Raw genomic sequence first — 23,406 nt, forward strand, 5'->3', positions numbered from 1 at the left:
GCTCCATCTTCATGGGTCACCGCGTAAGGTCCGATTGTACGTGTGTCCGCCCCCCACTTAGCAAGATGTTCAGTGCCAAGCGTGAGATTTTCTACCTATGTTTACTTATTCGATGGCGTGAAAGTTAATTACGATACATATGGTATCGAGGAAGCGCCATCTTGTGACAATATTGGGAAACGATATCGATACTATATCAAATGTAGTAAACTATCACGCAAGCGAATAAGTAAACGTAGGTAGATAATCTCGCACTTGGCACTCAGCTCGGACCTAAAGTAGGTATTAAGGGGGTGCTTATGATACAATAATATAATATACTATGAGTACTATAATATTTACTAAAGTATTTAAACTATGGGTGCAACCGCTAGTTGGTAGACACTAATAAAAATGTTATTCTAAAATGTTAGTTATCCTCCTTGGATATCTACAGAATAATTAAAAACTCAGCATGAAAAATAGCGAGAATATAACAATCAAAAGAAACATCTATGACAGCGTCAAATTTCACAATAATGTTCAGAATAAAAAACTGCATGAGGCCCGCCAGATATTTATTGGTAAGTTTATTTATGGGTACCTGCTATTGCATAAATGATTAGACGTAGTTAATTTAAAAATTACAATCCACAATAACTTAAATAATTGGTCTCCAAGATGGCTTAGGATTGGATCGGTACTTACAGTTATTGGGTTGCCAATTTTTTTTTATAAGAAATGGAGTAGACACAGCTAAGGACATACAGAAACCGTGTATACGTCTAAAATTGAAGCATCATAAACCATTGAGATTGTTGTTTATTTTCAATTAATAAAACTGCAAAATCTAGCGATCCGCCATGACAGGTGAAACACCGAATGACGTCACGTCTATATAAACATAATTTTGTAATGCTTTAACTTCAAAAATCGCTGCGTATATCAAGTATTTGTAATTCCATACTACTTATGCTCAGTTTTTCGTTATCACATGTTTAGTTATCTAACAAGAGATTTTCTATGTAGCTATTATTTGCCTTTGAAGTCATATGTACGGCCATGACACGGAGAGCGGTTTCGCAATTTATAACAACAAACCTCTAAATTCTAATAAATTAGGTTTTTTTTTTGGTCTAATCATAGGGCAGTTTTCCGCGAGTGAACTTAAAGCAGGTAGGCACTTTGACTTTGCTCGCTCAGTTTTTCTTCTCTCGCTCAGCATTACAGGTACCTTGAAGTGCAGACAGCGAGTATATCTAGATGTGTAACTCCACAACACAAAGTTCAAGTCCGGGACCCATGCCCCCAGCCCCCACCGCCGCCGCCCCCGAAACCCAAAGATGACAGCGCTTTTTGGGGAGCCATGGCCGTTGTATTTGTGGCTGCAGGATTCGCTGTGCTGGCAAAGTTAGTACCTAGTACCAACAAAAAAAAAGGAATCATATTCCTTCTCCGCCAATCACAGAACAGCGAGATCCACAGGCATCTTCACATCTAGTTGATATTCAATCGACTCGTTGAAGGCGTGTATTATCCACGGTTCTGATAGGTAAGTTATAATTCTGAATCTTGTTCGTCCTTCCCCGTTTTACCACAGAACAGCAAGACACCGTGAGCGATGGCATCCTTATATGGTTGATATTCCATCAACACGCACGAAATGTTTTTTATCCACGTTTCTGATACGCACAGCTAAGATGTGGAACGCCCTCTCTGCAACTGTGTTTCCTGCCACGTATAATTTGGGTACCTTCAAAACTAGAGTGAATAGGTTTCTTCTACAGAAGCGTGCTCCAACCTAGAACTTTCTAGGCTTTCTTACGGGCATGATTGTCGTCAAGCGCTGGTCTATCGTTAATAAAAAAATAAAAAAGTAACGGTTAGGTGTAGAACGCCCAACTCCCTCAATAAGGGATGGTTTCAAATGAAATCTGAAGGACGCGGTTGCCGGTGTAATTAAAGACACATGAGGCTTACTGAGGCGTAACCTCATGTTCATGAACACAGGGCGATACGTTGCAGGACTTGTTGCTTGCATGCCCTGCAAGATATTGCTTTGTGACATATTTTGATTATTTTGATTTTGTTTATTTTGATGATATTTTAGTTAATAAAAATAAAATTGTGTAAATAAAGATTTGCAGGTCATAGATTTTGACTAAACATGTATACCTACAATGTTTTATGCAAAAAAATAATTGAATTAAATTTGAATTGAATTGATGGTTTTCCGCTTATCATCATGCTAACAATGTTAGCATGGTGACAGGTAAACAGGTCCGTCAATGATAACAATAAAAAAAAAATCCGTTCAGTTTATTTATGATCGTTTGTCAGCGACATAGCATTTATCTGTTTTTATTGGGTGTATATATGATTGGCAAATACATTTTCTTGTGTTAACATTTTCATTACTACTTTTTCGTTAATCTACTAATTTTTAAATAACTTAAGCTACTTTAAATTGTATAAGCTAAAGCATAAGGGAACGCCTGCCCCATTGGAGTGCTAGGTTAAACATAAACTTTGTTTAACATCACTCAGCTTTTTCTAGGTTATATTCTGTGGCTTGCATCCTCTATGCATGTATGCACAGGGTATTGCTCTAAGTGGGCCGATGATATAAAATATGTAACAAAGATAAAAAAACTTAAGGATAGGCATAGTAAGAGTTATAAAAACCCTACCCTTAAGTTTTTATAACTCTTTCTGGAGATTTTCTTCATTTTACATTATCTGCACCCTGTGCATATCCTCTATGCACGCCACTGGTTATATTATAATAGTTTCGTTGAGAGTCGTAATAGTGTATGACGTCATTCTGAAGAGACACTTCCTAAATAAATCACATACTATGCAAGGCTCGTTAGCTCAGTAGGTTAGAGCGCCGATATACAAATATTCTTCAACACCGGAGGAGCCACCGATGAGTTAAGGAGTATGTTTATCCGCCCCTTAAATAACCCTAGATTTTATTTTGGTACTAAGAATTCGTTGATAGAAAAACCAAATAAATTACAACCTATTCAGGTGCAAATCGGATATCGAACCCACGAGATCTGCATTCGAATATGCTAATCACTAATTCTACGGGTCTTTTAACCTTTGAAAGTTTATCTATAATAACAGTTTCAATGACACTCAAAATGTTTTAGAGGTTCGCCAGAAATTCGCGATTGGCTCACAATCCATGCACCGTGGTTTGACGACCTTATCGCAATCGTTTTTGAGGAGAATTACACCTACGGAGAGTTGACAAAGAAATACTTAGAGGATCTTAAAGAATGCTTGAGGGTTCTAATAAAGAGAGAGCCGTGCCCTTCAGAGGCGCCCTTGAAATCAGCGATAGGTAAGTTGTATGGAACGTGTAGGTACGCGACTAAGTATAGACACCAGAAAAAGGCGTAGTTATAAAGGAGTACTGGCTTCGAACAGTGCGTGTTGCCAGTGATGACTTACGGATCTGAGACAGGGTCGCTAACTATGGGCCTTATAAGAAGGCTCAGAGTCACTCAGCGGGCGATGGAGAGAGCTATGCTAAGTATCTCGTGATCAAAACAGAAATGAGGTGATCCGCAGAAGAACTAGAGTTACTGACATAGCTCAGCGAGTCGCGAAGCTGAAGTGGCAATGGGTGGGGCATATAGCTCGGAGAACCGATGGACGTTGGGGTGCTGCAATAGCAACCCCGCACCGGTAAACGCAGCGTAGGTCGGCACGCAACGTGGTGGACAGATGACATCAGGCGAGTAGCTGGGAGCCGCTGGAGACAAGCGGCCCAGGACCGTATGTTGTGGAACTCCCTACAAAAGACCTATTTCCAGCAGTGGACGTCAATTGGTTGAGGTGATGATGATGATGATGATGACGGGCAGCAGCGTCCTCAGTGCTACTAATACCAATCTGCTGCAATGACAAACCTGTCTGCCTAGCGTTGGGAGAGGCCGTTGGGAGAGGCCTTTAGTTCAGCAGTGAACTCTACTAGGCTAGAGATGATGATCAAAATCAGTGGCAATTACCGACAACATGGCCACCTTGTTCTAGATATACAACGTGTAACAGAATTACGAAATAATATTGAAGGATGTATGTCATAAGGAATCACCTTGTAAAGATATTAAATCAAAAGAAACATATTTATTGTTCCATACAAACGAATTCAAAACATTCTCAGTGTTCACTTATGACAACCCTATTGAAGATAAAATACCAACACGCGCATAGATAGTATCTACGCTACGCGACGCGTATCTTATAAAGTGACAGGAGTCACTTGATTTTAATTTTGCATGTGGTGTTAGGGCTGTACCTGACTTCTTTAAGTAAAAACTATGGCAGTGGTTTACTCAAAAACTATTATGTTTTCGGTTTCCCAGATAAGTCTTGGAGGCAGTAGGTACATAATGTACTTCTGAAGCCTGTGAAGTATTATTTCGGTTTTCATTTACGTTGTATACTTTCAAGCCATTCCGATTAGCATCACTTAGTATCCAATACCGGAGTTCCTTGTTATGAGTACCCTTAGTACGATAGTATGAAAACATTGTACTAAGGCTACTATATCTCGCCTTGTAGTAGCGGTATGGACAAACCCCGACTACGTGAAAGTACACTAAAGTAATACATGCTTTTTTTGTTTTGTATGCAGTGACACCTGCGACAACAGAAATCGAAGATGAAAATGGTAACTGTCCACCAAGCATTAGTAAATTTAGCAATAAGATATAAGAATTACATGTTAATACATTTGTCACGGCGCCCGCGGTATAACCTCGCTCGTTATATAGATAGGAAGTTATTAAGGCAGATCGGCGCAATAAATAAAACATCTTCATTACGAAACGAAAAAACCCATAATAAAAAATTACAAGTTAACAAGAATAAAGGAAAATAAAATTACCCCAACTTTTCAAAGTGTGGTACAAACCGTAACACCGCTGCACAGACTACCAAAAAATTATTTTTGTTGATTTTTATTTGTACGCGCCGTGAGTTGCTCTGTTTAAACGTTTTTATATGTATGGTAAACTGCGTCAAGTCTTCGATTCGCCGATACCCCAATGCCTCAAGACGAAAGTCTTTAACGACTTTGTCCTGCCTGTAATGACATATGGAGCCGAGACGTGGACACTGACAGTCGACGTGATCCACAAATTTAAAGTCGCGCAACGCGCTATGGAGCGAGCTATGTTGGGAGTCTCTCTTCGGGAATTCGCAACGACGAAAAACGTAGAAGAACCAAGGTCACCGACATAGCTCAAAGGATAAGCAAGTTGAAGTGGCAGTGGGCGGGTCATGTCTATTGTAGGACCGATGGCTGTTGGGGCAGACGTGTTCTCGAGTGGAGACCGCGAATCGGTAAGCGCAGTCTTGGACGACCTCCAGCCCGCTGGACAGATGACCTTAAAAAGGTGTCTAGAAGCGGCTGCATGAGAAAGGCGGAGGACCGTGTATGGTGGCGCGCTCTATGAAAGGCCTATGTTCAGCAGTGGACGCTTGTGGTTGTGGGCTATGTTGCTTTTCCACTCACCATCAGGTGGTACATTTGGTTGGTCCGTCAATTATTACTATTAAAAAAAAAAAGCTGACAGAGTACCTTAAATGAACTAACTCATTCTTATCTTTCGAAAAAGTACCAGGAGCTAATGAAACCGAGGAGTCATGTGTCAGACCTCCGCCGATAGTTGTCACGAAAACTGCTTGCGAGGTTCTGGAGCGCCTCAAAGAACGGAGTAACGAAGCTTTGAGCAACTATTACACAGCGCACAGGGCGTGTTTACTTTATAACCAGGTAAAGGTAGCTCTTTAGCTCGGAGAACCGATAGACGGTGTGTGACAGGTCCCGGGTTCCATTACCGGCAGAGGCAATTTAGGAATTAATTATTTCAGAATTTGCTCATGTCTACATTGATAGGACGCTTTGGCCTTCGCTTGTTACCCCCCGACAAAGACTGTAGCGCAAAGCGATTTAGGGATGTCGCTTAGAAAATGTTTTTTTTTTTATTTTATTTGTGAACGGTTGGTGTATACCTAAAAATCTCCTTAGATTAGGCGATACACACATCGCCATCAAATAGCCCCAAAGAAAGCGTAGCTTGTGTTTTAGGTACTAAGATGATTGATGAATATTTTTTTGAATAATATACATAAAGACTTATAAAATAGAGATATAAAATATATAAACACCCAGACACTGAAAATCATTCATGTTCATCACACAAACATTTTCCAGTAGTGGGAATCGAACCCATGGCCTTGGACTCAGAAAGCAGGGTCGCTGGCCACTGCGCCAATCGGCTGTTACGTGACGAAATCTGATTGAGGATATCCGTGGTCTCATAAACCAGAACTAACATAGTTGTGTCAGTTCTAAGTGAAGATAAAGAAGAAGTTGTTATCAGGCGTTTGAAAAACTGCCCCTAAATAGTAGAGTTTATGTTATTTGCGAAATTATTTTAGATTGTCGCCGAAACAATGAAGAATTTTTGCATCAAGTCGCTGAAGAAACTTCATGTACACTTGGAAGAACGTGACAGTTTAGTATCTGATGCCATAAAAAATGCTCAAGAAGCCACTTCTGATATCGGTATGTATTAAATGTATGTTAGGTATGAGTCTGTCACGCGACTGTTTTTACACGCTTTATATTAGCTTCACTTGTATGTTTGTTTGTAACCGACTTCTTTGGGCGCGATTTTGACCCACTTTAAACGGTCAGATTTCTTTCAAACCTTGTAGACATATCGAGGACCGATGACAATACACTAATCTGAAAAGATTATTCCAATTTTCACTATAAAAAATAAGATTTTTTACTAATTACTACAGCGCCATCTAGAACCAAATGTAAAAAACCTATGGCGTTCGCGTACCTAACAAATTCCACAGAAAACATTAAGCTACTAGATGGTAGAGGGCGTTAGCTATTACTTTTTAATGGCCTGTTTTAAATAATAATTAGAACTTGCATTTCGAGAGACGGTCACACTGAAAAAAAAAAAATATTTTATCTCTTTAATGGTGGATGGGTTACCGATTAATTTTGCTCTAATAAAAATAATCGCAATTATGAATAAACTAAAAGAAAGAAATTAGTTTAGTTTTTTATACCAAGCGTGTTTTTTAGTTTGTTTGAACTATTTAATTATTTGAAACTAACGTTTTTTTGGAGTAAGACTCTAAAGTCAGTTAATTAGACCAATTTGATTTTGTAGTTGTCACAAGACAAATCCAGTTTATTCAAAACTTTAAGTAATACTTAAGTGTCACTAAAGTTCACGTATGTATTTGCATTGTATAGGCACGAGGACTACCGGTGCGCATAACGCACAACTCAACTTCTCATTTATAGTGTCAGCCGTGCCAGCCCTGCTGGCCCACTAGGCTATCACCGCTTTTGATTACTATAACTACAAGATTTTGATGATTATGTTTACTACAAGATATCTTTCCCATTACATCATTACATCATTGAATTCTTTGGCTTTACTCTATTGTTACAGTAAATTTATAAAGCGGATAAATAATTAAACTTTTAATAACTATAACTTCATATTTGCCAGATATTTATGTTAAGTACATTAAGTTGGTGGGTATTTTGATAAAAATACGACTGCATTATCGATGCACCTCGAGTTCTACATGGACTCGAACGATGCAAAGATAGCTCTCGGTGTCTTAGTCGTATATCACTATACTATGCATGTATACAATATATTATGAACGTACCTTTTGAACATTATATATAGTCCTGAAATCTGCACCAAAACCCGTTGCGTAGTTTGAAATTATAAAGCGTACAAACGGCGGGAGCAACCATGTTTTATACTATGTAAAGATACTGTGTGAGGGAGTACTGTTGTATAATAATTTACCTGAGATAATCTGTAACACTAAAGGTTTACCAATATTTAAAAAACGCGATACTGAACATTTACAAAATACCGTTCGGTTAAGTTAATGTCATGACGTCTCCCTTATAAAACGATTTGTATTATCGCTCACTAACTTTTTCTTAAACCACCTGCTAACATTTTTACTTTTAAATAATATGGTACATTCGTAACGATCACACTCACATTGAGATTTTGTATTATAAATTTTAAAATACTATTGAATTCTCAATGTAATTTATTGGATATAAATGTCCTTCAACCGAAATACAAGTTAAATTTTCATAATTTAAGGTTTTGATTATTTGAAAAGTTGCAGAAAAAAAATCTTTCGCCTGCTATTATTTAAAAAGTTTGTAAACTGTCTATGGTTTTCTCAATGCAGAGGAACTAACCCGCTACATAGAATGTGGACTTCAGGGGACTAAAGAAGAAGTTGAGACGGTCAAAGTTCTCATGAAAGACTACTTGCAGCAGATAAAAGCTGCAAATATTCAGTATACATGGGAATGTGATAAGTCTAAAGTACTGGACGTTCAGTGGCAAAAGGCAAGTCATAATCTCATTAACACATGAAATCATTTTGATATCATTTAGTATACTTATACTTTTTTCCGGTTTAATAGTAGCGCATTTACGTGGCCAAAGCTTAACATTTTATTGAATACTATCTGACCAGTGCAACTTCGTCTGCATCAAATCGACTATTATCGGTTTTAACATCTTAAAAAAACCAAGAACCTAATTGCAGCGTCACCTACCGGGACCAGTTTTATTTCCAAACTAATACGCGGCCGGGCGGCCCTCGGCATTTTTCTTGCTCTTAGCATTTCCATTCCCGTCGTAACTCTAACCGTCCAATCAAAATCCCGTCCAAAAAAAAACTCCGTCGTAATTCAAAATTCATTTATTTCAAGTAGGCCTAATACAAGCACTTTTGAAACGTCAAGTCTGTCTGTTTGTAGTGATTCTACCACCGGTTCGGAAGGCAGATTCTACCGAGAAGAAGCCGGCAAGAAACTCAGCAGTTGCTCTTTTCCAACATCAACAATTTACATTTTGCATTTTAACATTCATTTTTCTATCTTGTGAGAGCTGAAAGCGGAGCCGGATGCTTCCAAGCGACCTTGTCATTAAAAAATTCATCAATTGTATAGTAACCTCGCTGTAATAAATGTGTTTTAACAAATTCTTTAAATTTGTGCATTGGCAGGTCCAAAATCACCTTAGGAATCATATTATAAAAGCGTATACTCAAACCCACAAATGATCCCTGTACCTTACGCAGACGATATGCAGATGACACTAATTTATGACCATTTCTTGTAAGTCGACTGTGTGTCGACACAAGTGCACATAATATCCAAAAAATATTTTTGTATTAATAAACGGGGGTGAACTTCTCCTATTCCATCTTCCAGTGATTTAGCACGTGGGCACGTTAACTATATCCCTTGACAGGGGATATAATCGGGGATATAATTTTTATCTCCCGCCCGTGCTAGCCCTGCAGGTGAGATTACAGTGAAGGGTTAACCTGTAGTGGAATAAAAAAAAATTTATGTAAATGATCTGAAATTCAGGTGGAGAGCATAATGGATAAGTACACAGAAGAAAACCACACAATGTTCCCTGAAATCGATTACGAGCAGTTAAAGTTACAGCTCTCGGGGGACCCTGATTTATTACTCTACCATACTGGCAGATACGTGAGTCGAAATGATGTAATGCATTTATACTTAGTTTTTGATTATAATTGTTAACAAGTATTCATTGTGAAGTCAACATCTCCTGAGGATGCTCCGGTTTCGGAAACGTGCGTAGCTAAACGTGCGTAGTACATTGCCGAAGATCTGGTTCGTGTGGAGTATAAGGATTGAAGAAATTATAAATTACACGATACAGATTCTCCTGCTGTTCGTGGAGTATAGCAAATTAAGCTTAATTTTCATAATATATCGTGGATTTCCGCAAAGTAACGCCTGCTTCTTTTGCAGTCGAGACAATTGAAGGCAGAGTTAAAAGATGCCGTGGAGGGAATGACGGATAGAATCAACAGAGCATACGCGAGTGAGAGCAATATACCTACAATTTTACTGTAGTAGCTTTAGCTGTAGCTTTTTGACGCCCAACCCGCCAAGGCATTGCAATTAAATATGTCGAAATTATTTTTATTTTTATTATACTAAATTAAAATTATTATATCCAAATTAAATTTTATTATTGCAATTAATTTAAATAATAAAATATGTCAACTTAGAACCAAATAAAATCTAAATATTAGAATTTGTCAACTTAACACATAAGAATAATTTCGATTTACAATAATTATAGAATTAGGATTTAATGTCACACTATTATTAATAATTGATAATTAATAATTAAAATATCATGTTATTGAGGTGTTAGAATCATATTTAAAAAGGTCGTCTACGTCATAAAACAATTTTGGATAAGCCAATGTTTCAGATTTTGGCTTAAATACCGTTTCTTTCCATTCTTCTGTAATATACTTTGGGATTTTGCTGTAAATTATGATAGACCTAAAATCAGGACATCGGCATGACATTTGATTTGATGGAGTACTACCGCCATGCTTCTTCTTCTTCTTCTTCTTTATCTGGGCTTGTCTCCGCACTTGATCGGCCGGAACCTTCCGTTGTAAGTAGTGCCACTGGTAGGGCTCCCCGAGCTCACTTCAGAAGCTTAGCAGGCCGCCCAGGTCGCCAAGTGCTTCAGGGAGTGATGCTGGGGAGCCAAGGTATGCTGCGCGTTGCTCTGCTACTCCTCTACATCGGAGCAATACGTGAGTCGGTGTTTCATCTGCCTCCATGCATGCTCTGCACAGAGGACTGTCGGTTATACCTAAAATGAAAAGGTGTTTGTTTAGTTGGCAATGCCCTGTTATCATGCTTACTACCGTCTTTAGTTGGTTCCGACTTAGTTTTAGTTTGGTTGTTAGTCGTGTGCTAAGGTTTGGAAAGGCCTCCTTTGTATGTTTACACTCGTTTTCGTTTATCCATAGCTCTGAGTGTGAGGATTGCGTCTGTTTATGTAGCCATGTTTTATATACACTAAAAGGTATTGGTATGATCGGTTCCGGTCCTACCACTTTCAGTGATGTGGCCAGCTGCGCTAGTTCGGCTGCGTCGTTTCCCATGTTTTCGTTATGACCTATATTACCACCATGCTTATTTGTGCCGCTAAGCAGCAACTGTATTCCGGTCTGAAGGGCGTGGGTGCCGCTGTAATCACCCGCACATGAGGCTTAACACCTTCTCCGCTCCGCTGGAAGCAAGCGGCCCAGAACCTTGGATTTTAGAACTCCCAAAAAAATACCTATGTCCAGCAGTGGACTTTAATCGGTTGAAGTGACGATGATGACGAGGCTTAACACCTACGCCTTATAAGTTATAGGTTGATGGACACAGTTCATGCTTTACGAAGTATTGCTCTGTTTATAGGCGATGGGTTTTCACCATCAAGTGGGCCATCTGCTTAGTTAGTCTATTATTACTATAAACAAAAAAAAAACACTTAATTCGTTGTCTCCTTCGTTTCCTGGTGTTGGGTGTCCTATTGCAATTGTCTCCATGGACGATCAATGAACGCGGGGAAACTTGCACTCCATTGCGTTCTCAAAGGCGTGTGAAGTCCACCAACCCGTTCTTGGCCAGCGTGGCGAACTACGGCATAAACGTTTCGCCTAAGGGGGTTGATAATGATTATGAAAGGCCAAAGTCCAAACTTCCATACTAATATTATAAATGTGAAAGTTGCTTGTTTGTTTGTCCTTACTTTTTTTTCATATCCTGAGGTTTCTTGTCTTAGAGCGAAACGTGCGTATAGAGTACTTTTTCGAAGGTCTGTCCGGTGTGGAGTATAAATATGGAAGTAATTATAAATTTACCGTACAGTTTATCCTGCTTGTCGCGGAGTATAGCGAATTAAGCTATTCATTAAGTATATATTGTGGAATTCTGGAAAGTTACGACTGCTTCTGTCCAATAGTTCTTTTGTATATTTTAAGCGCGTATACCACCGGCTCCTTTATTTAATCATGAGCGTTGTCTAGTTTCGTGATAGATTGGGTGTAAAATAATGTTTTAAACATCGCAGCGTTGCCTCAGGGAGAAAAGGAGAGAAAACAGAGAGATGCGATGTTGCAGTCTGTGCTTAGACAGAAGAGGGCAGAAATGGACAGGGAGTTTCAAAAACGGGTACTTCAGCTTATTATACTTACTTTTAACTAACGTTATAAATGCGCAAGTGTGTTTATTTGTTTTCTTGTCACTCCTTAACGCCCTAAATAAGCAACCAGTCATCTTTATTAATGGCATAGAGTGAGTTGAAAGGTCAGAGTTACATATGCTACTCAATCGTAATAAACGCGGTCGAGGAACGCGGGAAATAAGATTTACTCGTATTTATACTCTGTGGTTTCACGCTAGACAGTCGTTCCATTGTATAACAAGTCATATTAAATTTTAAAGAAGATTATGAAGATATACAACGTGTAACCGAATTACGAAATACTATTTAAGGATGCATAAGTATCTTTTATACGGAATCACCCTGTAAAAATATTAAATCAAAAGAAGAAGAATTTATTTTTCCATAGAACAGAAAAGTGTTTGCTTATGACAACCCTATTGAAGATAAATGACCGACACGGGCATAGTACCTACGCTACGCGACGCGTACCTAATAAAGTGACAGGAGTCACTTGATTTAAATTTGGAATTTATTTTAGGGCTGTATCTGAATTCTTTTAGTAAAAACTATGGGAGTGGTTTACTCAAAAAACTATTAGCGTTTCGGTCTCACAGATGAGTCTCGGAGACAGTAAATAATATAACTCTAAAGCCTGCGAAGTATTATCTCGGTATTCATTTACACGTTGTATTAAGAACATTTTTTCGTTAATTACAAACCTACTTAAAAAACGGGGGTGTCATACGAGGCGACTAAGAGAGAACGGAGAATGGGCAGTAGCGTCCTCTGTAACACTACCACCGTCTACTACGATCACCAATCCGTATGCCTAGAGTGGTGATTATGGGCAAACCCCAAGAGTTCAGTCCGCAGTGGACTGTCTAAGCTGTTGATGATGAACATTGTATTCCTCTTTAAGTTCTTTAAATATTCCAGTATGCGGATCAACGACAAGAAAATGACAGAAAAGCACAATATGCGTTAAAGAGACAACTAGAGAGGCACCAAGAAACATTAGACAGGAGACTGACAGAGAAAGAGGAAGAGGTAAGTGTTCATATCACTCGTCAAAGACGTCAAGCGAGCTTATGCCATAGATTTATGTCCAGCGGGCTTACTTTGCCACCGGTTAAGGTTCTGAGTCCTCCAAAATAAGGTTAACATTAAACTATTAATTATCTAAATAGTTCTTTATTGCGAAAAAAGTTGTTCTTGACAATATTTTTGACTTAATTTAGTTATAAATATGACAGCAAAATATTCTCGTGAGAAAAAAATTACAAAATCACCTCTGTAGAAAATTTGAAGTGTGAATTTCTTAGTTATTTATTAAAATTTTGGTATAGAAAGTAAAACATCACCTATTATTTCGGTTAGGTTAATAATTTATACTGATGTCTCCGACGGGTTTAAGTAAATCATTTTAGTAAAAATTTAAACAATAATTTTGTCTGATTCTAGCCTCCTAGCTTCGGCAGTGGCAGTTACCGCTCTACTGACAAAGATGTGCCGCTAAACGACCACAACATCATACCCGAACTTAGCGTTCGCTAAGTTTACGCTAAGTTACGGGTATGATGTTTTGTAGAAACCAATTATGGGGATGGGTTATATACAAAGTGTAACAGAATTATGAAATAATATTGAAGGATGCATAAAAGCATGCAGTATAATTTCAAAAGGAATCAACCTGTATAAATATTACATCAAAAGTAGCATATTTATTTTTCTATACAAACGAATTCAAAACATTCGAAGTGACAACCCTACACCTACACTTATGACAACCCTATTGAAGATAAAAGACCGACACGTGCATAGTACCTACGCTACGCGTACCTAATAAAGTGACAGGCGTCACATGATTTTAATTTTGTGTATCTGATTTATTTCAGTAAAAACTATGTTAACTCAAAAATGATAAGGTTATCGGTTTCACAGATAAGTCTCAGAGACAGTACATAATGCACCTCTAAAGCCTGAGAAGTATTATTTCGGTTTTCATTTACATGTTGTGTAACATCCATACCTAATCCCTAACAAGCTAGCCCTCTACCATAGCAGACTAAGTACATCGTTACTTACCACCTGGTGATTTAACCAGGTGGTAAGTAATGATGTGAGTCAAGGGCTAACTTGTACGAAAAAAAAAATATCATCACCACTTCACCATGCAACCAAATTTCTTGCTAAACATAAACATTGACATTTTAGGCAACAATCAAACTGAACAAGCTGGTCGATGACAGAGTTGCATATGAAAAACACCAGTTCGCCGTTCAGCTGAAAGAAATGGCTGTCAAGTTAACGCTGGTTCAGGATAAACTTAATGGTAAACCGCTTTGAAATCATAAGAACTTATGCCTTAAATTAGCCACAGGACAAACCATTGCTGGACATAGTTCTTTTGTTAACAATATAAACTAAAAAAAAAAAAATTATAAAAATATAAAAAAGCAATGTGTCATCTCTAGTTTCAAACGTATCTCATTGTAATATGGACCTTTGAAAAAGTAGATCGAAACTGCAACGTTTCCTACTAAATGACGCTACAGTCGCTATAAGACTGATGTGAAAGGCATATACTAATTTTCGGCAGCGACGCGACGGTAGGAGAGCCGTAGCTTAATTGGTGAAAGCGCTCAGGCCGCGATTGCCCGAGAGTCACAGGTTCAAATCCTGTCGGTTCCGAAAATTTTTATATGCATTTTAAATGTATAAAATATAAACTGAAATTTTCAGATGTCACATTGAATTGAGTAGTGCTAACTTTATCAACAGGTACTTGTAGGAAAAAAATAGCATACATAATTCAATCTGTCATCTGATAGTTTGGATTATCACCATCATATGAAAATTAAGCTTAATTTGCTATAATCCGCGAACAGCAGGAGAATCTGTATGGTGTTATTTATAATTACTTCAATCCTTATACTCCACAAAAAACAGATCCTCGGCAATGTACCCTCTACGCACGTATCGCTCCGAAACCGGAGCATCCTGTGAAGATTGTTGACTTCACAAACCACAATTAATAATTGTTAAGTTAATAATTACTCATTCGCGCAGTATAGCAAATTAAGCTTAATTTTCATTATAAATTATGTTAGTAGAATAAATGGCTTTTTTATTTTAACAGCACGCCTGAAGATAGAGCGTGACACGAGAAGGTCCCAAGATCTATGGGTCGCCGGAGCTTCTTTACTCGCTGCTACGAAGAAAGGAGACCCTTATGTTAACGTCGATAAGGAGTTGAGAGCTATTGAGAGGGCTTCAGGTATTGCCTTACATATACAACGTGTAAATAAAAACCGAAATAATACTTCACTGGCTTTGGAGGTACATTATATACTGTCTCTGAGACTTGTCTGTGAAACCGAAAACCTAATAATTTTTAAATAAACCACTGCCATTTAACCAGTTTTTACTGAAAAAACTCAGGTACATAACACACAAAATTAAAATCATGTGACTGGCACTTTATTAGGTACTCGTCGCGCAGCGTAGGTACTATGCGCGTGTCGGTCTTTATCTTCAATAGGGTTGGCATAAGTACCTAAGTGCTAAGAATGTTTTATATTCGTTTCTATGGAAAAATATTAATATTTTACGGGGTATATTTTTTGAGTAAACCACTGCCATAGTTTTTACTGAAAGAAATCAGGTACAGCCCTGACATAACATACAAAATTAAAATCATGTGACTCCTGTCATTTTATAAGGTACTCGTCGCGAAGCGTAGGTACCATGCGCGTGTCGGGCTTTCATCTTAAATAGGGTTGGCATAAGTAAGCACTTAGAAAGTTTTGAATTCTTTTGTATGGAAAAATAAATATGCTTCTTTTGTTTTAATATTTTTACAGGGCAGGTATTTTTACAGGTTTTCAACTTCTTATGAAATAAACTTCCTTTAACATTATTTCGTAATTCAGTGATACGTTGTATATGTCTACATACATATGTTTATATTAAATGGCAACAGTTTACAAAAATAAAATTAAAAATGATTATTTAAAAGCCAGAAAGAATTAACTCAAAATCTTCAGATGGCAAATTTAATTTAGTAGCGCTATCCTTTTCTTACTCTATCCTGTACCTAAGGAAAGCACTACCAAATTAATATGAAGATTGGATTGGTTTTATTAACATTGACGGTGACTACAGGAGACGGTGATAAATTAGTGTCATCTGTATTAAAAGCAATACCTGGATCAGTACGCGAGAAGGGATTGGTGCCAGAAAGTGTTCTCAAAACGAAATACCATCAGGTGAAGATAATTTTAAGCATCTTTATTCTTTATCTAATAAATAGCAGTCTCGCCACTTCTTCCGTGTATAATTCAACCTTAAAATATAGGCACATGCTATCGCGGACTTTGTTTTAGAACTTTTGAAGCGAAACATCTATGTCATACATGATTTTATATATATCTGCTAACCGAAAAAAACCCCTATTTTGACCCCCCTATTTAAATTCAAAATTCAAAATTCATTTATTTCAAGTAAGCCTAATACAAGCACTTTTGAAACGTCAAGTCTGTCCGTGTGTAGTGACTCTACCACCGGTCATTTAACATTCTTCATTGGTGCTATGCTTCTATTGGTCTCAGCGTGATAATATATAGTCTATAAACCTTTCTCGAAATGGAATATCCAACACTGAAAGAGTTTTTCTACGGACCAGAAGTTGCCAAAATCATCGCATTCAATCAAACAAACAAACTCTTCAGCTTTAAATATTAGTTGCAGTAGATGTGCAGATATTAATTACTTTTTCTGACAACAAATTGTCAGTATCCGCGAAGCCGCATTGTAGCAACGTGGTTGATCTATGGTTTTAAAGCATTTTTTTTCATGTTTTATTTCTCTACAAGTTAGCCTTTGACTGCAAACTCACTTTTTGTTAAGCAATGATGCTGTCTAAGATGATAGCGGGCGAACCCGTGATTTTAGTTTTAGCAGTAATATTAAACCTATACTCCTGATTGGTTTCTACACCACATCGTACAGGAACGCTAATTCCGTCTTTTGGCGGCATGTCTTAGTCAGTAGGATGGTAACAAGCAACGGCTAAAGCTTTACACGAGACCAGACTAGCGAGAAATCGAAACTGTTACTGCTAGCGAAAACCCGGGACTTTCACTATAAGACCACACGGTCACCGTTGTGCCAGAGAGGTCTTAGTTTTGCCAGAGAGGTCTGCGTTGTGCCAGAGAGGTCTTTTACTATGAAAGACAAGGCATGTGCCCAGCTGGGTCAATGATGATGATAATGATATTAAGGTTTACTGCAGATGGAAGATATTGCTCTTAAAGTGGCGTTAGTGGAACAAGAAGGTGCGTCTCTACCGGTATACTTGCTGTCTTGGTTGCAGTCCACTTTTCTGTTCATGAAGGTACTAACTATTACTAATTCAAGATTCAAATTCCAATCCAAAATTCAAATTTAAGATTCATTTATGTCAAGTAGTAAAAATAAAGAGATACCTCGCCAGTCCACTGCTACACTAAACTCTCAATGGGAGGGATTGCCCATAATCACCACGCAGGGCAGACGGGTAGGTGACCGCAGTAGATGGTAATAGAAGAACTAATAAATAGTAGAACGCTGCTGCCCGTTCTCCGTTATATTCCCTTGTAGGACACCCACAACTGTATTCTGATCTATTGTAGCTACATGGCTAAAAAAAAGAAAGAACGTACTCTACGTATTTATTAATAATAATGAATGAATGAATAAATAAATTAAATTAAATAAATATAATACGACAATTCACGGGGGAATGTTAGCCTGAAAGTGACACGTTTGACTTAAACGTGTCATTTCTATCAAATCGCTAAAATTACCTCTAACTTAAGTCGATGAAGACAATATCAACTCAGTCGAAGTTGAAATCTCACCAGGACCACGATTTTCAGTAGTTAAGGCCGCAGTCCCCCACGCTGGTAAAATGCGGCTTGATAGCGTCTCACGCCATTATAAAGAGGCTGTATGTTTCCATACTATGTTTTAATGAAGTAATAGTATATTATATTAAGCTTTTGTTTATCCTGATTTGTTCAAGATATCCGGAATACCCCAGGTGGAGATCGACAACCCACCAAAAGACCCGCAGTTCATGTCAAACTTGGATACTTTCGACTTACTGCAGAGAGCTAGGTATTGTTCTTTATTTACAAAAACCTACTGTTTTAGTTTCTGGGCTAAGCGTGGTAATGTAGCGAACGATATAAGTACTCTGGCACAAATGTTAACGAGGCTCTCTTGTCTTGGCGCGAGGCAGCCCTATCGCACATTTAATTTATACAAACTGTCGAATAGCTTATAATGTAACCCACTAAATCTATAATTAATTGGTTGTTCAAGGTTCTGGGTTTGAGCGTGGCGACCTAGCGAATGCGAAACGCTATGTGAGTTCCTTGGAAGGAGCTTCAAGCGCTGCGGCGCTGTCTTGGCACGAGACAGCTCTGTCGCACATTGAACTGAAACAAACTATTTAATTACTTACTCATAATGTACCCCACTAAACCTATAATTAATTGGTTGTTTCTAGGTTCTGGGTTGAGCGTGGCAACCTAGCGAATGCGATACGCTATGTGAGTTCCTTGGAAGGAGCTTCAAGGGCTGCGGCGTTGTCTTGGCACGACGCAGCACGGTCGCACATCGAAACCAGACAAGCAGCGGAAGCCATTCTAGCGCACGCTGCGGCTTTGGGTCTACAATATATTTGAATACTGAATTCCAAAATGTAAAAACAAAATTTTGTAATTTTGAACCTTATAAAACAGCTAAAAGAATTTTTCCTTCTGTCAAGAGATTTAATTTTGAAATTGTGAAGTATATTTGACAAATGAATAAAAATAATCTAAATATATTTATTTAGTTTTATTTTGTGGTTACACGGAACACACTAAAGTATTATTAATTTAAAAATGTATTTACCAGTCGCCAATACATTCGCACATTTAGTATTTTAATAAGCCATATTCAGCCGAGGATCGAACCTGGATCTCCTATTTATAAGACCGCACACCACTCACTGCGCCAGAGGTCGACATTGGCACATTAAAATAAAACTAAATATATCTCAACACATTACTGGGGCCACGAGTCTCCTGTCAGAATGAGAGGGTCTAGATCGTGGTCCACCACGCTGGCTAAGTTCGGATCCCCAGACTGCACACGCCTTTGAAAACGTTATGGAGAAGTTTCGAGCACGCAACTCTCACGATGTTTCCCTTCACCGTTGAAGCGAGTGATATTTTATTTTTTTTAATTAAAAACGTACAACTCCGAAAAGATAGAGGTATCGAAATCGGTCCCCGAAACTGAAGCCCTAACCATTTGGCGTATACCGCTTAAATATTTCATTTGCCTTTGAACTAAATCTAAAACACGTTATGTCGACATATCTACATAAGTAGATCCGTGACGCATTGTGAAAGACGCAGGATGTTCGCCCGTGCGTGACATATGCGTGCACGTTTAGGAATCAATTATTTATTGACTGTTCACTCGCGGACTTTAACCAACTGGGACCTTCTAGCTCTACTCAAGAAAGAAAGAAAGAAAGTATACTTTATTGTACACCAAGAAAAACAAGATGACTGGTCCGACTAATATTATAAATGGATTCATGTTAGTTACCCTTTCACGCAAAAACTACTGAACGGATCTTGATAAAACTTTACTAACGTTTTGGTAACTGTTTCTCACGCAACCAATCGCCTCCATAACACAGGTTACCTGGTGTGGTGACGCTTATTCTTGCTATTTAAAAATATAATAATAATACATTTAAGTAAAATTTACCTTTAAAAAATCTTTGAGAACTGAACTGGACTCGTCTCCGTAATAGAGGTAATCTAACGCAGAGACCAACGGCAAAGCGAAAATAGACAACTTTTTAAAAATAACCTTGGTTTTATTTTTAAACATTACACAGTAATCAAGTAAAACAGACCTCAGAAGAAAGACTATTTCTCGACAAAAAGCTATAATAATAAATTAGGAACCAGTTCAATAAATTCTCAAAATCGGCCTACTTACATAATATCGGTAAATTAACGGAAATGACAACATGTGCATGAAAGGAAATTTTCAGTCGAATTGGTTTAAGTATGAACGATACACGATTTAATATAACAATTGTGGCGCAAAAATAAATTCTGTGGACACTTCACATTACATGGACATTTAATTTTATATTCAATGGAATTGATTTTATTATAGTATTTTTGTTATTTTCTACTGTCTTTTTATTTAGTTTTTATCAGTGTCATCACCATCACCTCAACCCATTACCGGCTTACTACAGAGCACGGGTCTCCTTCCACAATGAGAAGGGGTTAAGGCTGTAGCCCATCACGCTGGCCCAGTGCGCATTGGTGGACCCACACACTTCTGAGAACATTATGTGTCCAGGCATGCAGATTTCCTCACAATGTTTTCCTTCACCGTTGAAGCAAGTTATATTTAAATTACTTAAAACGCACATAACTTAGAAAAGTTAGAGGTGCGTGCTGGGATTCAAACTCGGCCCCTCGAAAGTAATATCCAGCTCCTACCTAATGGCGCTATCACCGCGTTTAATTTTGTCAGTATAGGGATATGATATTAAATCATCATCATCAAACCTCTACCACTCAAGAGCACGGATCTGCTCTCAGAAAGAGAAGGGTTAACCACTAGGCTATCACCGCTAATATTCCGTATTTATTTAACTGTTGATATTTATTTCGTAAAATTCTGCCTAGAGCACTTGCTGTGTAGAAGACAAATAAGAGTTTAAAACAAGGTGGATTATTTCCATTTCAATCTGAAATTGCAGTACAATAATACTGTTTTAATCTTTTGATATCAATAAACTGGGATCATTTAACTATCTGACCGTGTTACTATTAGAACAGTTGCGTGTCTACACATATTGGTCACGCACTAATGACATTTAAGGGAGCTCACGCATTTACGCATGGATACATTACACCAATATGAAATTATGGCAAGAGGATATCAACAATATACAAGACCATAACCTATTAGCTGTTGGGGTTGTGTATCTCTTCAGATGTATTTGGGTAAATTCTGTATTCTGATCTGCCATATCATGACGGCAGATAATAATACAGTTGTCACCCCCCCTCCTAAGGGTGAACTGCGAGGCTACTAGGGGGATGTAACGGAGAGTGCGCAGCAGCGTCCTCTGTGCTTCTACTACCATATACTACGACTGCCCAGCGTGGTGATTATGGACAAAACTCCTGGTTTGAGGCCTTTACTCCAGCAGCATAGTTATGGGCTATTTATTAGGGAAAACAGGAGTATTGTTTCCACATCTTTTTTCCTACTGGCAAAGTATTGTATGTGCTTTCAATATCTCAGCCAAAGTTATAGATTAATTGATAGCTATGCTATTGCTAATGAAGTTAAAAAAAATACTTTAGTCATACACTTACTTTGGGGCTAGATGGCGATGTGTGTATTGTCGTATATTTATTTATTTATTATAGCCAGGTGCCTATACAATTGATAAATTTCTTAATGACAAGGTTGCTTGGACGCATCCGGCTCGCATTTCATCTCTCACAAGATAGAAAAATGAATTTAAAAAGGTAAAATGTAAATTGTTGATATTGGAAAAGAGCAACCGCTGAGTTTCTTGCCGGCTTCTTCTCGGTAGAATCTGCCTTTCGAACCGGTGTTAGTCACTACACACAGACAGACTTGACGTTTCAAAAGTGCTTATATTAGGCCTACTTGAAATAAATGAATTTAGAATTTATATTTTTTTAATTTGCGACCTAAATAAACTTTCAGCATATAAAAGAATACTTAATTTGTATTTATCGACTTATTTATAACAGTCGATGTTAATAAACCTTTATACAAATCGCGAAATCGCATTATAAAGAGCTACGGCCCAATGCACTCAAATCCTTAGTTATTCTATTACAATATCTGAACTAGACACGAAGGGTTCGGAAAAGTGAGGAAAATTGAGAAAAGTGTAGTAAATTCTCGAAAAAAAAACGATAATATATTCTCGAAAAGCAAAACAGTGCTAAGTTCTTCATCTGCTTCTTTTACTATATTGATTTTATATGCGTGACACTCAGGTGAGCAATTTAAATTTATAATTATATTCAAGTGTTAGAAATAGTACACGAATTTCTGAAAAAAATCGAAAGTTCTCTCAATCCACACCCCATACTAATATTATAAAAGAACAATCGCGCCAATCCATCCATAAATCTTTAAATATTTTAATTGTGGTTTTTAAACTATTTATTAATCACAACTTAGTCCTTAAGTGCCATCGCACTTGATGTTAAAGTGATGATGCAGTTTATGATGTTAGCGGGCTAACTTAGTTGTATAGCGGTTATAGTAAACTCATACTCCTAATCTAGGTTTCTCGGTCAATGTACGAGTAGTACAGATAAGAGATTTTGTGCACCATACGTGCATCACTTAGCTACCACAAAAAAATATGATAGAAGCAGACATAAAATGACAAGGATTTTATACTATATTATATATTATATATACTTTTGAAAAATCCCAACAATACTCAAAACGCTTCTTCGAGTTGTCCGCCATCCGCACCATCCTCATTTTTATCCTCTTTAGTCACTAGTTATTCCAACTTTTGTATCACTTGTCAGCAATATTAGTCAAGTCCTATTTTTATAGAACGTCGAAAAGATTGATGGTTAAGGGTTTTACTTATATCATTTACCTATATTAATTTTATAAATTTGCATTTCATTTCTAAATTCAAAATTCAAAAAAATCATTTATTTTAAGTAGGCCTAGTTCATAAACACTTTGAAACGTCAAGTCAGTCTGTTTGAACTGACTCCAGTGAACCAGCGGTTCGTAAGGCGGATTCTACAGAGAAGAGCCTGCCAGAAACTCAGCAGATAGTTCTTTTTAACACGCTTTTATTAGCTTCACCTGTATGTATGTTTGTAACCGACTCCTTTGAGCTCGATTTTGTCCTACCTGAACGATCAGATTTGATTCAAACTTTGTAGACATATCGAGGACCGAATATCTTAAAAAGCACCCCAAGCTTTTTTTACAATAAAATATTTTTTTTTTATTCACACTATTATTAATTTATATTTATTGAAATTTTTAACACTATTCTTAATTTAAATTTATTACAATTTATTTTCTATTTTTTGGTTTGGTTTCTATAAAAAAGCGTGTTTTTTAGTTTTTTTTAAACTATTATTTTTCAACATCACTTTACAGTTTATAATTTCTAGAATTTTCTATCTTGTGAGGAATGAGAACGGGCGTTCTGCTTCCA

General features: G+C 37.5%; 1 protein-coding gene across 1 annotated transcript; it reads left to right on the top strand.

Annotated features, from left to right (window-relative positions):
• Positions 1–539: 539 nt before the first annotated feature.
• LOC120634095 (MICOS complex subunit Mic60-like) lies at positions 540–18,914 on the top strand. Its single transcript, XM_039904488.1, has 17 exons — positions 540–563; positions 1,202–1,389; positions 3,138–3,331; positions 4,631–4,666; positions 5,616–5,773; positions 6,442–6,568; positions 8,260–8,423; positions 9,458–9,583; positions 9,872–9,944; positions 11,994–12,094; positions 13,026–13,136; positions 14,304–14,421; positions 15,229–15,366; positions 16,254–16,357; positions 17,383–17,484; positions 18,154–18,248; positions 18,643–18,914. The coding sequence occupies exons 1-17, from the start codon at positions 540–542 to the stop codon at positions 18,818–18,820; spliced, it is 2,037 nt and encodes a 678-aa protein (XP_039760422.1). The 3' UTR covers positions 18,821–18,914.
• The last annotated feature ends 4,492 nt before the right edge of the window (positions 18,915–23,406 follow it).

This window comes from Pararge aegeria, chromosome 23 (assembly GCF_905163445.1).
Source record: "Pararge aegeria chromosome 23, ilParAegt1.1, whole genome shotgun sequence".
Lineage (NCBI taxonomy): Eukaryota > Metazoa > Arthropoda > Insecta > Lepidoptera > Nymphalidae > Pararge > Pararge aegeria.